Source organism: Chelonoidis abingdonii, chromosome 9 (genome assembly GCF_003597395.2).
Source record: "Chelonoidis abingdonii isolate Lonesome George chromosome 9, CheloAbing_2.0, whole genome shotgun sequence".
Taxonomy (NCBI): Eukaryota; Metazoa; Chordata; order Testudines; family Testudinidae; genus Chelonoidis; species Chelonoidis abingdonii.
Window position 1 is genome coordinate 27,146,756 of NC_133777.1, and position 17,492 is coordinate 27,164,247.

Consider the following 17,492-nt stretch of genomic DNA (forward strand, 5'->3'; position numbering starts at 1 on the left):
CTGTATAGTGAAATTTTTATCTGAGGAGCTAAAGTTCTTGTATAAACAATCATTAAGGCTCAAAAGATTCTGTGTGAAATATGGCTCATTCACTCATATAGTGGTGTTTGTAGAACACCTGTTTCTGCTAAGTGAAATACTCTGGTGCTCATAGACTGAAAGATTAGCATAGGGATAAAACCCCGGTGCTCAGACACTGCAGGGATGGGTGCCCTGGAAAGAGAAAAAAAAAGGTGCGATTCCTCTCTCATACAAAGTGTTTCCATTTATTCAGCAATTTCCTGCCTCCCCCCATAATTACGTGTTTACATGTGCTATATTACAAAAGTTCCTATGTTAATTATAAACAAATATTCATTTTAAAGTATAAAACAAAGCTACAATGAGAAATTACTTACCAAACTCTATTTCTTTGAAGAGATCATTAAAAAAGGGTTTCTACTCTTGTATCTCAGCTTACAACTGTGAGACAAGTTGGAGCTCTCCTAGTACTTCAAATATCTCAGTATTCTGAGATACTGACAGTTGTGAAGGAGCATGAGACCCATCTCTATGTTCCATATGAACTGCCATGCTGGGGACAAATTTTCAAAGGCAAACATCACAGTCTGGAGTGGGGTGATTAATTTAGAGAGACTGTATTATTACTGAGGTGAGAGAACCCACTCAGGTGGAGCCATCCTAAATAAAGAGCAGTATCGGACAAAGTCTGGCACCTGTGGTGACTGTGGTTGGAAAGGAGTCGACTGAGAAGGTTCTGGAAGGAGCTGAGGCAGTTATAACATGGTTCTCCTGAACCAACAATGGGAATCTTGTTTGTATGGTGTATTTAAAGAATCATGGTTTAAAAAATAGTTTCCCTGTCTGTAAAATGGATATAATAACAGTTCCCTACATAAAAAGAGATGTGGTGAATCACAGAGCTCAGTATTGAAATGGCAGACTGAATATTAGATAGCTGTTCTTCATTTTTAGCAGCAAATCCTTTACTAAGGCATAGAATGCTTAATTATTCCATTATTATTTCACATATGAATACATTGGTCACCTCTGAAAGCACCCGTGTGTTATTTTTCCCTTCCTCACTGGAGGTTATTTTAGTAAAGATAACTAAGGGCCAGATCATCCTCTCTCACAGTAAAAACTTTGGGACAGGACATTTTCCAAGAGAAACTATACAATTATTTCCTCACAGAGATTCCCCTGGATCATATCATCTGGTGGGAAGTGGAAGGTTTAGCTTCTACCCCTCCCCAAAAAATCACTCCCAAAATCTGATGGATGCCAGGGAATATGCAGGAGGGTCAGAACCATCCAGTCCAAGGCTCTGCATCCCCTGCAGTAGCTGCTTGTCAGAGCAGCTTCAATGGACTCCCTCTGGTAACAGCTTCCTAAGAGGTGTATTAACTTTTCCATGCCACAGGATAGTCTTTAGCTTTCTGAAGTTATGAATATTAAAAAAAAATCTCTTCAGGAAATATGGGATTCTTCATGCCTTTGCAACAATACTGTACATTCTATTAATTATAGTATCAGAAACCACTCAATTATTCATCATTCAGAGTAAAAAGTCTTTCTCAGGAGGACTGATGGGTGCAGCGCAGGACTTAAGTTTTGGAGTTAAGAATTGGGTAGTTGTTAGAAAGATTTGCTGCAAGATGTCTTAAGTCAATGGGAACAGTAGGCATTAAACATATAATATGCCCATGACAAAAATAAATAGATAGATAAAAATATAACAACATAAGAATGGCCGTACTGGGTCAGACCAGAAGTCCATCTAGCCCAGTATCTTGTCTTCCGACAGTGACCAATGCCAGGTGCCCCAGAGGGAATGAACAGAACAGGTAATCATCAAGTGATCCACCCTCTGTTGCCCATTTCCAGCTTCTGGGAATCAGAGGCCAGGGACACCATCCCTGCCCACCCTGGTTAATAGCCATTGATGGACCTATCCTTCATGAATTTATCTATTTCTTTTTTGAACCCTGTTATAGTCTTGGCCTTCACCACAGCCTCTGGCAAGGAGTTCCACAGGTCGACTGTGTGTTGTGTGAAAAAATTCTTCCTTTTGTTATTTTAAACCTGCTGCCTATTAATTTCATTAGTTCTTGTATTCTGAGAAGGAGTAAATAACACTTCCTTATTTACTTTCTCCACACCAGTCATGATTTTATAGACCTCTATCATATTCCCCCTTAGTCTTCTCTTTTCTAAGCTGAAAAGTCCCAGTCTTATTCATCTCTCCTCATATGGTAGCCGTTCTATATCCTCTAATAATTTTTGTTGTCCTTTCCTGAACCTTTTCCAATTTCAATATATCTCTTTTGAGATGGACGACCACGTCTACATGCAGTATTCAACATGTGGGTGTACCATGGATTTATATAGAGGCAGTATGATATTTTCTGTCTTATCTTCTATCCGTTTCTTAGCGATTCCCAACAGTCTGCTCACTTTTTTGACTGCTGCTGCATATTGAGTGGATGTTTTCAGAGAACTATCAACAATGACTCCAAAGTCTCTTCTTTAGATGAGGTATAGAAGATATATAGAAGAACTAGTGTTCTAGCAGAACACTCCTTCAAATGGAGATAAGAATCTGTATCCTGGAAACTGTGTGGCAGCACAATAATGATGGAAAGAAGGCTTCAGATTAATACAGCTTATTTAGTAGTCCCCATGAAATGTATTTAAAATTAGTTAGATGTATAAATAAAACAAAACTTGTAAAAAGTTACATGCGAGAAACAGGACAGTACTTCTCCCTGTGATTCCTTGGGAGGAGATGACCTGTACCATTTTTAAATGGTCTTCTGAGAAAATTATATTGAAATGGCAATGGCATCTTTGTCAAGAACTTCTTGTTGAAGAAATCGGATACTATAACTTCCTCATTAAAGCAGAAGAAACTCTCATTCCAAACAGTATATTTTTAGTTGAAAGAGGTCTATTTGAAGATAAAGCAAGTTTAAAAAATCCTACATATTGATTATAAAGTGTGTATATTATCAGTTGAGCACAAACAAACAAACAGTTAATGGGTTTCATCTAATAAAGCTCGGGCCTTTTGCCTTCAACATAATATTGCTGAAGTGCTTTACAAAGATCTTGGAATGGAAAGGTTATGGCAACTTGTCAATGTTGTGGTACAGTTTCCACTGTCTTTTGTTAGAGTGCTTTGTTAGAAATCCTAATTACAACAGCTGTATTCCAAAAGATACCTCATTAGCACATTGTTGTCCTGCCAGACTGGTCATCAAAGTACACACCTTCACCAAAATATCAAACCATTAATATCATAATGCTATTAATGTTATCATCTGGCAAAAAGCAGACATACTTTCTTGATGTTCTAATTTGCTTCAGCCATGATCATTTCAAAGCCACCTATAAAGCTACTCAGCTGGACAAAAAATAGTTTTGCTGTAATATCTTTCACAGGGAAATTATTACTTGCATATGCACGGACTGTCGTGTGTCTCTTTTCATTCTCCATTTTATCTGTCACACATTTTCTTAATAGAAGGTCTGCTTTTATAGTATACTTAGAGAAAAAGGTGGAGCAATAACAATCATGTCACTAGTCCTACTGTTTACTATTATCTTCAGGGTTTTGGAGTTGATTCACATTTAATTTCTCCACTTTTGACTTTAATTGTCTGCTTCAAGTTATCAGGACATAACTATATCTTAGATTTGCATTGCATTAGGGGATCTTTTCCTTTCTTGACTGATCTTGTCTTATGGAGTAATTTAACTCAATTCTAATTTTCTTTTGCATGCGGGGTGCTCGCCATCCAAGGACGTGAGTTATGTGTATTCAAGTGGTGCATCTTATGAATCTTGTTAAGCTTTACCGCCTTATAGCCCACATTGATGGAATATTTAATCACAGAAATGAGTTGGCAGATATGATGTACAACGCGGTTAAGCCTTGCGGCGTGTGTCTTCACCGGCAATTGAGAAATGGGTGAATCTGCAATTCATCAGTGCCATCCTGACAGCTTTGTATAACCTTCTGTTTTTTTACTTATTTATGAAGATTAAAGGTGCTTTAAATCAACAGTTTCTCTGTAGATGTATCATCTTTTATTTTCAAAGTGGCCAAATTTTTCATCATTTCTTAGCAGGCAAACAGAACTTCTTGCCCTGACTGTGAAGTAGTAGAGAGACAATGTGGGTGAGGTGATATCTTTTATTGGACCAAATTCTGTTGGTGAGAGAGAGAGAAGCTTTCGAGCTCACACAGAACATTGTCTCAATATAGAAGTTGGTCCAATAAAAGGCATTGGCTCACCCACCTTCTCTTGCTAAAATCCTGGGACCAACACAGCTACAAAACACTGCATACAACAAGGTGAAGTAATAGATATTTTCCATGTTGAATTTTAACATGGTAGCACTGGAAACCATAATTAAATTAAAAAACTAAAAATCTTACCCATCTTAAAACCTTATTTCTAATTCTGAAGTCTTCAAAAGTTTTATTACGTCCTCTCCAAATGACATTGGGCAGAATGGCACAATATGCCAAGCCATTCAATTATTGTGGGCAGACACTACATTGCTGTCTTACCGTTTCATTTTCTATTGCATTAGGAGATCTCAATGTAATTCTTTTTTAAATAAAAATAATACACTGCTTTTCAACCAAGTTTAAATACGTCTGTGGGAAACATTATTGTTCATTCAGTATTTTAAAGGCACTAATGACATAGGAGTTGGATGTGCAGTTTTTTTAAAAATGCCTGTATGTGTGAAAGGAATAAAATTTCAGATAAAAATAAAAAAATGAAGTGTCTTGATAAGAACTTTTTAGAATGTAGTAGGCAACATGTCATAATTCATAAAACTAAATTAATACTGTTCTAATGGTAATTAAAGCTTCTCATTAAGAGGGGCAAACACCTCCCTGTGTTGGCAATAAAAATGCACTTGGGACTTGAAGAGGTTATACACAAAAATCAATAACCTGCCATTTTATAATTAAAAGACAAAATAAATGTTAGGGAAATGTCCACTAAATTAGGAAAATTACCTTCAGGAGAGATTGAAATTATTGATTTTAATTTACAAAATATGTGAACTCTTCATGCCCTAGTCTGTGAGACAATTAGAAGCCAGGTTGTTAATTCTGCATAAGCTTGAGAAAAATCGATAATTGCACTATGAGAATATTATGATATTTGTCATTAACACAAAGTCATTTATATAAAACGACTAATGACTCTGACTTCCTAATTCATGCAGGTTCAGGGTTGGTTGGCTAAATATATAAACCGGATCAATGTCACATTCTCTGTTTTAACTTATAGACACATACGAAACTGGGAAATAAATCCTGCCTCCGCTTACAGTAGAGCTAAAATAATTTAATTCAATGGAATTAAGAATTAAGAATTAAGCTAGGAATTAGCGATTTAAATACCTTTACACATTTCAGTGCTATTTTAATACCACAATGATCTACCCCACCAATCACTTGAATACTTAACACTCTATAGACCAAATTCTGCTTTTTATGTGCCCAGGCAGCTTCCTTTAACTTCAATATAGGTATTTAAAATTGCTCTTGTTCAACATCTTTGAAATGTTGAACAAAAATGTGTGACTGTTGCTGTCTTCTCATTTATACACTATGATAGACCCAGGCCAGTAGGGAACAGCATAGTAGTAGACGGAAGATATACTGGCCAATGGTTAAGCAGTTTTCTGTTCCCTGAGTGACCACAGCAGGGGTTGACTCCAATTAACCTGACTCCAATTAACCTACTAAGATTCAGGTGAGGCTGTTAAGCACCTGACTCTAATTAAGGCTCCTCTGATGCTATAAAAGGGCTCACTCCAGTCAGGCCAAAAAGAGCCAGGGAGCCAGAGGAGAGGAAGCGTGTGAGAGGAACTGAGAGCAAGAGGTGTGCAAGAAGCTGTGAGTGAGTAGGCATACTACTGGAGGACTGAAAAGTACAAGCGTTATCAGACATCAGGAGGAAGCTCTGGTGGTGAGGACAAAGAAGGTGTTGGGAGGAGGCCATAGAGAAGTAGCCCAGGGAGTTGTAGCTGTAGTGCAACTGTACCAGGAGACACTCTAGACAGCTACAGTCCACAGGGCCAGAGTAGAGGGCAGGCCCAGGTTCCCCCCAAACTCCTGATCAAATACAGAAGGAATTGACCTGGACAGTGGCTTCTACCAGAGGGGAAGGTCTCTGGGCTGTTTCCCGACCCACAGGGTGAATCTGTGAGGTGAGCAAATCCGCCAATAAGCACAGGACCCAAGGCAGAGGAGGAACTTTGTCACAACACATATATTATAGCATTTTCTGCTAGTAATCATATTATAGTGACAGCTATATATTTCCTTTTGAGATGAAACGCTTCATTTTTGGCCTTAGCTCGAAGTTAGTTTTTAAAGAATATGAAATAAACATGTCCTGCAATCTTTTAATTAGCTGAGTGAATAGTAGTAGTATCTACTTTTTTGGTTTAGAAAAAAATGAAAAAGCTTTTTGGCACCTCATATACATACAAAAACATGTAAAAACAGATACATGGAAAGATAGAGATGGAGCTACTTCAACTAATTTAGCAGGAGATGTATGTATGGCTTAGGGGCCTTCAAAAGACTTGCATGATTTCAATATCAACTGGAATCTTTTAAATACACAAGTATCAGAGGGGTAGCCGTATTAGTCTGGATCTGTAAAAGCAGCAAAGTCCTGTGGCATCTTATAGACTAACAGACGTATTGGAGCATGAGCTTTCATGCATCCAACAAAGTGGGTATTCACCCACGAAAGCTCATGCTCCAGTACGTCTGTTAGTCTATAAGGTGCCACAGGACTCTTTGCTGCTTTTAAATATACAGTGTCTGATTGCCTTCTGCAGTTCAGCTACTCACTTTTAACAGATAGTCTCTTCAGAATGGTCGTCAGCTGTGCTTTGAGGGCCTGATTCAAAGTCAATGGAGAGACTCTAACTTCAGTGGGCTTTAGAGCAGACTTTAACTGGAGTTTAAGTGTTATTATGGTTGCCAGGTGTCCAGTTTTCGACCGGAATGCCTGGTCAAAAAGGGACCCTGGTGGCTACAGTTGGCACCACTGGTGGCGCAACAGGGCTCCCTGCCTACTCTAGCTCCACGTGGCTCCTGGAAGTGGCCGCCAGGTCCCTGCAGCCCCTAGATGCATGGGCAGCGAGGAAGGATCCGCAAGCTGCTCCCGCCCCAAGGGCTGGTTCCGCAGCTCCCATTGGCCGCGAACCGCGAACATTGGGAGCTGTGGAGGTGGCATCTGTGGGTGCAAGGGCAGCATGCAGAGCCTCTCTGGCCGCCCATGTGTCTAGGGGCTGCAGAGACCTGGTGGCTGCTTCCCAGGAGCCACACTAAGCGCCACCGGGACCCCACCCCCGAACCTTCTCCCACATCCCAACCCCCTGCCCCAGCCCGGAGTCCCCTCTCACACTCAAACTCCCTCCCGGAGCCTGCACTTCCCCCAACCCTTCCTGGACCCCAAACCCCTCATCCCCAGCCCCACACCAGAGCCTGAACCCCCAGCCGGAGTACTCACCGCCACTCCTGCACCGCAACTCCCTGCCCCAGCCCGGTGAAAGTGAGTGAGGGTGGGAGAGAGCTAGCAATGGAGGGAGGGGTTATGGAGTGATTGGGGGCGGAGCCTCAGAAAAGGGGTGGGATAGGCCTGTTTGGTTTTCTGTGATTAGAAAGTTGGCAAATCTAAGTGTTACGGTTTCACAGTACTTTTTCTAGATGTTACTAATTGTGGCCCAATTCATTCAGATGGATGCAGGCATAATCCCATTGACTCCAGTGAGATATGAGCCCATGTACCCAAGGGGAGAACTTGGCCACGTTGTAGATTCGATAGATAAAAGGTGAATTTCACAGGTATAACATTAAAAAGATGTAAGTTATTTTAAGATTAGATAAACCTTTTGGAATCTGTGACTTTCAGATAAATACAGTTGCACATATTAATCTGTACTTCTACTTGGAAAGAAATTGCCAAAGAATATATTAAGATATTCCATTTGCTAAAGCTTTTTTCCACTCTAACTGGAAAAAAAATTGTTTATACACAAGTAAAACACTGAATCTGAAAAGTGAAATAATCCCCTCATGCCTGCTGGCCCAAAATAAATGAAGTATCAGTTAAAACGACGTGTATCCTCAGTTTGGGGGATCTTATTCTACACTGGCAGTGGGTTACACTTCATGAACAAATAAGTGTGCTCCCTTTTAACTGCTATGATCCTAAATAACTTAAATAATGCAGTAACATCCAGTCAAGAGCCCTGAGTCAATTGTCATTTTCCCAAATCGGTCTAAAATTGCATACAGAAAACATTTACAAATAAAACATTGAAAAAACTAATATTTAAGAGAAATAAAATGATTATGGTTATATTTTCCTGTTTTACTATTAGGTGTTGGTCTCAACTACTCCTTAGGCAAAAGTGAATGTGCTGATATATAAAAAATAAAAGCCTACACATTAGTGTGCATTTCACAGAGAATTATATTAGCTATTATGTAAAATTAAATAACAGTCATATATTTGAATGTATTGTAAGGGTAGATTTTAATTTGCTCAAGTTATTGGTAAAAACTTTCATTTATAAACATTTTAATGATTGGCAGGCAATGTGAAATAAATGAACTCATACTCAAAACATTTTGTACACTTTCAACAACATCAAAAGCAAGATAAAATTAACAAGTATAATGGTACTCTTACCTGCATAGAATTCTGGACTATAAACTGCACCGACAACTGGATTTAATTTCCAGCCTACATCAAAAAAAACCAAAAAAAACAACAGAAAAAAGATTAAGTTAATATATAATTATAAATATTAATAAATATTAGATGTCTATATAGAAAATGAGAATATGAAGCTGTTACTTCAGGATAGTGTAGTTTTAGTGGAAGGTGTATGCAGCTATACAAGTCTAATTGCAGTATTTAGATACTTAGAAGAAATGATTAAACTGTTTATCTTTAAATATACAGTGGTCTAGCTATGTCACCATGAAATATAAATGGTGGGAACTGAGGATTGTATAAAATGTTGGCTTTTTTTCCAGGGGTGGGTTATATTTTGTGAATTCCAGTGCTCATAAAACACAGACTGGTAAGCATTGACTCGAGCCAGTAAACAGTGCATTGTAGGCAGAAGCCATTTAAGCTTCCTCACACAGCTTTCATACAGCAGTTCATTCCAGAGATGTGAGAACATATCTATTTCAAGCCTTGCCTCAGCAAAGACTGACAATTATTTAAAAAGTGTGACAAGCTATGTGAAAGGTTCCCCCTCACACTCCCATCTTCTCTTGAGTTACTCTTAGTCCACTAAAGCCATTTCACTTGGGACATGAGATGACTTAGATCCCAGGTTTCCAGAGGCAGCAGAAAAATGGAGGAAATCCTAAACAAATCTGTATGCATAGATGCATAGAGTGATATTTCATATTTGTATAAGACCTTTCGTCTGACAATGCTGTACTTAAAAGCTATGATCCTGATCCTGCATCACTAGAGTCATTATTTTCATTTTTGAGCAGGAGGGGGGCCTATATATGGTGTGAGGAATGTGAGAATTATCTGTGTTAATTTTTATTGATGAGATTAGACAGACAGACAGACGCACGCAACAGTCTCATGGTGACTAATGAACTTTTTCTTGTGAATCTTCATGAACACCTTGGTTTTAAGTGCTACCAAAGGGTATTTTGACTGTTGTGTTGCACCAAATTTTCTCCTTAAAGATCCCTGAGCAGTGCAGTCCAAAATATGTGTGATTTGAGTGGATTTCAGATCCTTCAGTCTCTGCCGTCAAAGGAGATCTCACATACTGCTCAGATTTGAACTAACACTAATGGCCACTCAATTTGTCAAAGAGAAAAAAAATATCCTGGGAAATGCAGATCAATGCTCACAGCTGAAAGTCGCACCCATATTTCATTTCCTCCCCAGTCCCATTCTGATGGCTGTACCATCGAACTTTTGGAAGGTAAGACAGGAAAGACTTCATTCATGAAAATAACAGCCATTAAACTTTACTTTATCTTGTCAATGAAGCACGTACTGGCTCAAAACTGTGTGGGTTAATCAAGCATGATAGGAGCGAGGAACTACCAAAGAACCCTGGTTTAGCAGTTGGATGAGGCAAATTCTTCCCAGTGAGTATAATTTGATGCATTTGCCTTATTGCCACAACACTAATCTCCCCTCATGTTGAAACACTAAAAGCCGCAACTGTGGAAAAAATAAATCTACATAGTCATCCAAAGAAATATAGGTTAAGTGCACTGCAGGGAGCAATCATGTACTGTAGGAAGCTATCCTACTTTGGCAGGAAGATGGACATAACATCAAAGGACATTTTCTACTTCTAAGGCCAGATACGCTAGTGCGGTGCATCTGCTTTGCTCCATGTTGCCAGTAGATTCTGGCTGTATAGTTGGCATACCTAACCATGACAGGATCATCCTATTGTAAGGGGATGGCATAGAGGTTCTTACAACATTTTTCCTCTTTGCTGTTTGCATACTTAGCATGGCTGGAGGAGAGGGATGTGGCAAGGATACCGCTTCACTGAGCTGACGTTTGGCTGTGGTTTCAGATTCTTAGGAACTAGCTCAGCATACAAAAGTGCCAGTATCAAGGTAATGCAAAGGTGAGTTTTGCAGCACCTCTATATATCCCTGTCCTGACTTATGCTACATGTTCCTTGGTCACAGCTGAAGCCCCGACTCTCACACTACTTATGCAAGCCTGTGTGCCCTATAAGCCCATAGATTTTGGTCTAGTGCCTTAAATTATAAAACAAGCATTAGACTGAAGAATAAACCATCCTGGACTTAAATGTGGGGCATGATAGGCTAGAAAATCTAAAGATGTCTGAAAGTCACTTTGCCAGTTTAGTGCACGTTCCTTAAAGGCAGGTAATTCACAATTAAAAAGCAGCTATATTTCCAAAAGAGATGACAAGCACAAGGTAAGTAACAAAAATCCATCTATCTGCTAGCATAAACTTGCATGACCAGTTGTGGTAGCAATTACATATTTCTTGAGTAATTAACTATTTGGGGAATTTTTCAAGGTTTTATTTCCAAAAGCTCCTAACTCACAAAGAACTCCCTTATAGAAACAAAAATGCATTTGCATATCTGTTAGAAATCCAGGTTCATTCTGTTTTAATATCTGCTCAGTGTGTGAGTAGTGCGTTCATTATATAATCTCTGCTAACAAAGTACGGGGAAGGTGCCTGGGTGAAACATAAAATACAGCACATAATAGTTTTGGTTTTTTTTAGAAATGCAACCTCCCAAATACCTGACATAAGTATACAAAAGACAAAACTGTGTGTGCTGTGACTATGTTATACCTACCACTCAGAGACTCATACACTTAAAAATCTAGCCCCATATGCTGCTGGCTCCATTGCTGATGCCCAGCAAACTATTGGCTGCACTGCTGGGAGTGCTCTTCGGGAACAGCCAGGGCTTCGACATGCCCGCCCAGTAGGGTTGCCAACTGTCTAATCACACAAATCCAAAGACCGTTGGCCCACCCTCTACCCTGCCCCTTTCCTGAGACCATGCCCCATCCCACTCCTGCTCTGATGCCCTGCTCTCTGCTCACTCCATCCCTCCTCCCTCTGTCACTTGTTCTCCCCCACCCTCACTCACTTTCACCAGGCTGGGGCAGGGTGTTGGGGTGTGTGGGGGTGTGTGGAATGCAGGCTCTGGGAGGGAGTTTGGATGTGAAGTGAGGGCTCTAGCCTGGGGTAGGGGTGCAAGAGGGGGTCATAGGTCAGTGTTTACCTCGGGCAGCTCCCAAAAGTGACTGGCACAGCCCTCTGGCAGCGGTTCCTAGGTAGGGGCCCCAGGGGGTCTCCGTGCACCACTGCCCGCAGTTCCCGGCCAATGGGATCTGCGGAGTTGGCACTCAGGGCAGGGGCAGCGCATGGAGACCCCACTCCTCAGGGACGTGCTGCCTACTTCTGGAAGCAGTGTGCAGCGGAGCGAGGGTGGGCAGGAAGTCTGCCTTAGCCCTGCTGTGCTGCCGGCAGCAGCCGGGGTCCCCTGGGCCCTTTTAAATCACTTGGGCCCCATGGCAATTGCCCCCCCCCACACCAGTCAGCGGGCCTGTGTGTGATAATTTGAACAAGTACTACAAACAAGGTCATTATGTGGGCTTACATGTCTGATTGCTGATTTTTCCCAACCAGAGAAAAGATTAAAAATGAGGAACATAAGACAAGAAGTTCATGAAAAAGCTTCAAATTATGTAGGAAATGCTTTTATCAACACCATTTCAGGAGCAAAAAAATGACAATACTAAAAAGCAAGGTAACACCTACTCTGTGTGACACTGAAGTAAACTTGTCCCTAAAACACATGATAATATTCATAAGAAGATTGAGCTTCTTTTTCAAGCATCATCATCCCTAATGTTGGATTTGATATTTGATGCTTAATAGAGAAAACCCTGTTCCTTAGTCTTTGTAGTAAGATTAATTTAAATATGCACAAAATCATTTATAACAAATCTTCTTTTATCCCCTCTGTCATACAACATATTGAAGAGAAGAGTGAAATCTTCACATGTATATAAGATATTCCAACTTATTGTTAGAACAAAATGTTATTGTATGACCCAGTCAAGCATTGTGCCTGTCTGGCTTGATTCACTGGGATGACATTTTATATAAAGATCAGCAGCAATGAAGGAAGCTTTCCATTTTCATCACTTGGACAGACACATATTCACATGAATTTAAAAAAAAAGAAAGAAAGAAAAGTTTCCAGAAGAGTCTGAGGAATTTCAGACTAGTCCTTCCCAGATTATTATAAATAGGTCAATAATTATATGGCAAATTGAGAACAGTTATTTTATTTTTATGGATGGGGGAGAGAAGTATGACACATTCACTAAAAAATAAACAGCTTACTTCTGTTTGTCTCACTTTTTAGCAAAATCTCAATAATCAGCTCTCAAATGTGGAAAATAAGTTCCACTGTATTTCAGCACTGAGGAGTGTCTCAGCCAGTTGTGGCAACCTGCCTTTATTGATCATACATGTTCAGTTTTCATTTGTATTTTTTGATGGGCAAATAGGAACAAAGATATTAGTTTGGAAAACAAATGGTTATAGCACAAGTATCCAAGCCAAACAGAACAAATAATTATTGTCAATAAATCCATTTATGTGCTAATTTTTGTAGTTGAAAGGTGTTAATGATTTGAAATAACTCACAGTAAATAATCTTTTTTGGCAAAGCTTCTGAATTAAGAACTGGAAAGGGGATTGAGGGGGATATCTCTTTGAAAAGCATTGCCCAGAACACCCCTCCCCGCATTTCTACACATGACTCTTCTGTCATTAGTCTACAATATTGTACCCATTTGTTAAATTAACAGCAATGACATGATTTTTAGGTGATTTCCTAATTAGATTCTTGTATAGAAAAGAGGAAACCATAAAACAATTATGATTTACCCTCTACTCTCAACAAATTGTGGAGCAGACAAAAGAAACAATCCTGAAGTAAGCTGTATTATGATAATACCAAAGAGCAGATCATGCTTGACAGAGGGAGCATCCTTCCTACCTTTCCTGCACGTATATCAGCCAGGGCAAAATTGTCCCTATGATTAGTTCATTCATTGCTATACCAACACTGCACAAAGCCAGAATATTCACTTCCTAGCAGGTATATTTTCTGGTACAATGCAGCATCAGTTTACGTATTGCTACTATAGGTCATCACTGAGGTTCTGATCCTGCAACTCGTTGCATACAAATAGAATGATGTGCCTACAAGGAGCCACACTGAAGTCAACAGATCTCTGCCCAGTGCATCAGTTTGCCGAACAACTGGCCTCAATCCTACAATGAACTCTGTGAGGATGGCCCCATGAAACCCTGTAGGGGCCACAGAAAGTCATTAGGACTGCATGCAATTGCAGAAGTCCACCCACAGGGAGCAGCTTGCAACATTAGGGCTTACATGCATTCTAGTATTTGACAGTAAAAGAAAGGATCAAAAGCTCATGCACTTACCATTCGTATAAGGGTTGACTGTCTTTTTATTTGTCATTACACGTGCTGTCGCATTATTTACCTATGCACATAGAAAATTAAATTAGTAAATGTTATAGAGAAAGTCTGTGGTACTATTAAATGCATGCATTATTACTGCTGTTAGTCATATAAAAATAAAATGCAATTTAATTTTTAAAAGGCAGTAGGTGCATAACAAAATCATACTATATATAATTACAATTACTTTCATAACCATTTAAACTTACAAATCATTTCAATAAAGCAACATCATATCATTTAAACTTTAATAAAGACACATTAAAAGCAAATTAAAAAGGTACTGCATAATTTAAAATTTAAGAGCATGCTTGTATTCCATGATAACACTGAAACAATAAATATTTCAAAAAAATATCTTTTATATGAAGGAACATGCAGTGGAGTAGAGGGGGAAGAGACAAGGTACAAGGAAACAAATAAAATGTCAAAAAAAGAGACAAACAAATTTTAGCAGTGTGCAACATAACCCTTTAGAAGAGAAGTACCATTGGAAAAGCAACATCTAGCATTCAACACTTGGAACAAGAGCCTTTTTCATTGCAAGAATTAACAAAATCATTCAAGCTTTAAAATCACAGCTAACAAAAGGATAAAAAGAGGGTGCATTATTTAACACAATATGAAGTTAACAATCTGAGTAAGATGTGCACGAAGTCATATCCTCAATCCAATCAGTGCCTCCCAGGCTTGCTTAAAACGTACACTCAATTACAGGCGTACCAATATAGAAAAAAATATAGCATCAAGAAAACTTAATACAACAAGTCAAAAAAATTCACGTGGTATATCAGCGCTAAATACGTGAAACGGCAGATGGACTTCTCCACTTACCATTCAGCACCATCGCCAGCATGGGTATGTATACAGTTACCATGGTTACTGAGAGTTTGGTGAGGGCCCTAAGCGCTACCGTCGAAGGGGGAAAATGAAAAGGCAAAATATGCAACATCTTACTCAAAAGACGACAGCATTTTCAATTGGTATTTTTTCTTTCTCTCTCTTTTTTTTTTATTCTAACAAATATGACTATGAGGCAGTGTTGAAGGGGACCCAGTGGTACCAAAAACATTTGGGTTTGTTTTCTGATGGGGATGGATGGATCAGGCCAACCAGGAAAACTAGCCTGGTGGTTACTCTGAAATGAAACTTTCAAACCAACTGATTTGGCGGTGGTTCTTTTGTTTTACTTTTGTCACTTTTTATACCTTTTGGATGCTACAATCTCCCAGTCTGAGTTATTTTGAAAGCCACTGTGGATCCCACATCAACCCAGCATCAAAAAGAAAAAAAAAAAAAACGACCTCTTGTTTGTTTTTGTTTTGTCTGTCTCACAGTTTTGTTTTAGTTTTTGATTATTTTTTTTGGAATTTACTGCACCCATTGATTTACAAAACATATAAAAATAATAACTTCAAAATATTAAAGCTTTCATTTTGTCTCATTTCTGTCATCCACCTTAGAGCAATAATGATAATAATAATAATAAATAATCACAAAAGAAATAATAATAAAAAAAACCCAAGTAAGGCCAGATTATCTCTTTATATATAAATATATATATATATAAACAATGGGAAAGGGAAAAGGGAGCACACAAAAGACACCAATGATGCATCTGAAACAACAAATGAGAGTGAAGCAGACATTTATAAAAAAGATGAAAAGGAAAATATTTTGAACATGCACCTCGATTTTACGGCCCTCTACCACGGTGCCGTGTAATTTCTCCCTCGCCCTGTCCGCATCAGCACTATTTTCGAAAGTTACGAAACCAAATCCCTGCATGCAGGAGGGAGAAGGGGGGAAAACAACATGCACATTATTATTTCAGTCAATGACCACTTGTTTGCTTATGTTCTCTCGCTTTAATTTAATATTTTCTTGTTCTTGCTTCATTTCTGTAACATGCAAATTAGAAAAATTATAATCATACTGAGATGTGCAATAAATAAGCGACAAATGTGAACAAGTTTTTTTTTCTCTTTCATCAGTTAGATAACACCCCCTGAAGAATTCAAAGAATGATACCAAAGATACCTTTCTCAATGTCACTACAGAGGAAAATAAATCTAACAAAAAAATGAAATCAAAATCAAATTTACAGTGTCTTGACATAGAAAAAATGAAATAATGAGAAAAGAAAATGGACCACTTTTTAATGACATGCAGATAGTCTCAACAAAATAAAAAAAACGTGGGCACAAAATTCAACACTGAATGCCAATATACTCTAAAACATTGCCTACTTAGTCATGCTGTTGTGATTGTAAGAAACATTTTTCCCATGCAACACTAGGGTTATTTAAACTTTTATCAAACTGAATAGCCTTTACTTATTTTTTTATAAAAACAAAAAAACAAAACAAAAAAAGGGAAAGAAAAAGAAAAAGAAAAGAAAAGAAAACCACCAACAAAAGTGGTACTTTTATAACTAAGCATAAACTTTCTGGTTTTCAAAAGATCAAACAAAATCACATGATGTGAATAGAAAGAAACTTTGATAAAGTAATAAAAATGCAAACATTTTGAATAAGTTTAACTGATTCATATCAGTATTATTTTTGACATATAGTACATGCAACTGAGACTGTTTACTCTACCTACTCCCATGTTAGTGGGATAGGGTTATGCAACTTTGAGATATTATCATGAAAAAAAACTAACCACTAAATACTTCAACACCAAAGGAAGACATGTGTATGTCTTTTCTGCTGCATATTAGTTCTTTGACTATTCTAAGCACTTAACATTCTTAGACTAAACAAAGACTTCCAAGCTTGCTAGCATTCTTTTTTTTTGTGCTAAAGCAGATAAATATGATTTTAAACTTGGAAAAATTAAAATGCTTCATCTACCACTGACATTGTTGCTACAATAACTTTAAAAATGGCATTTCATTATTTAAAAAACAAAACAAACATTTATATATCATGATCAGAAAATGTACTCCAACCCTTTGAAACAATTCAAATATTGCCAATGCTATGCTTTTGCATGTCACCTTCTATAATTTAAGCTCATTTATCCCAACAGAAAAGCATTAATCATGCTCAGTGTTTCAAATCAACAAGCATGTGCAAAACATATATGATCCTTTGTTAAGGACTATTCCCATTCCAAGTTCTTCTGCAGTATATAAAAGAAATCCTGTCCCAGCCACACACAATTTTCATCCTCATTCACAAAGTATTCTCAGAACAACTTTTTTTGTGCAGTGCTCATTTTTGTTAGGCCTGGTCTACACCTAAAAATTAGATCAATATAACTGTCTGTCTCTCAGGGGTGTGACACAGTTAGGTCAACTTAACTCATATTGTAGATGCAGCTAGCTAACACCTCTTGGAGAGGTGGATTAACTACATCAATCA

The 17,492-nt window shown here is 38.3% G+C and overlaps 1 protein-coding gene across 18 annotated transcripts in view; it reads right to left on the reverse strand.

The window, feature by feature from the left end:
* RBFOX1 (RNA binding fox-1 homolog 1) overlaps positions 1 to 17,492 on the reverse strand; it is a 2,554,959-nt gene that overhangs the window by 135,819 nt on the left and 2,401,648 nt on the right. For all 18 annotated transcript variants that reach the window (XM_075069299.1, XM_075069298.1, XM_075069294.1 and 15 more), the window contains 3 exons: positions 15,811 to 15,903; positions 14,083 to 14,143; positions 8,748 to 8,801 (listed from right to left, as the gene is read on the reverse strand). In XM_075069299.1, the coding sequence (XP_074925400.1) occupies positions 8,748 to 8,801; positions 14,083 to 14,143; positions 15,811 to 15,903 (208 nt within the window). The remainder of the gene's footprint in view (positions 1 to 8,747; positions 8,802 to 14,082; positions 14,144 to 15,810; positions 15,904 to 17,492) is intronic.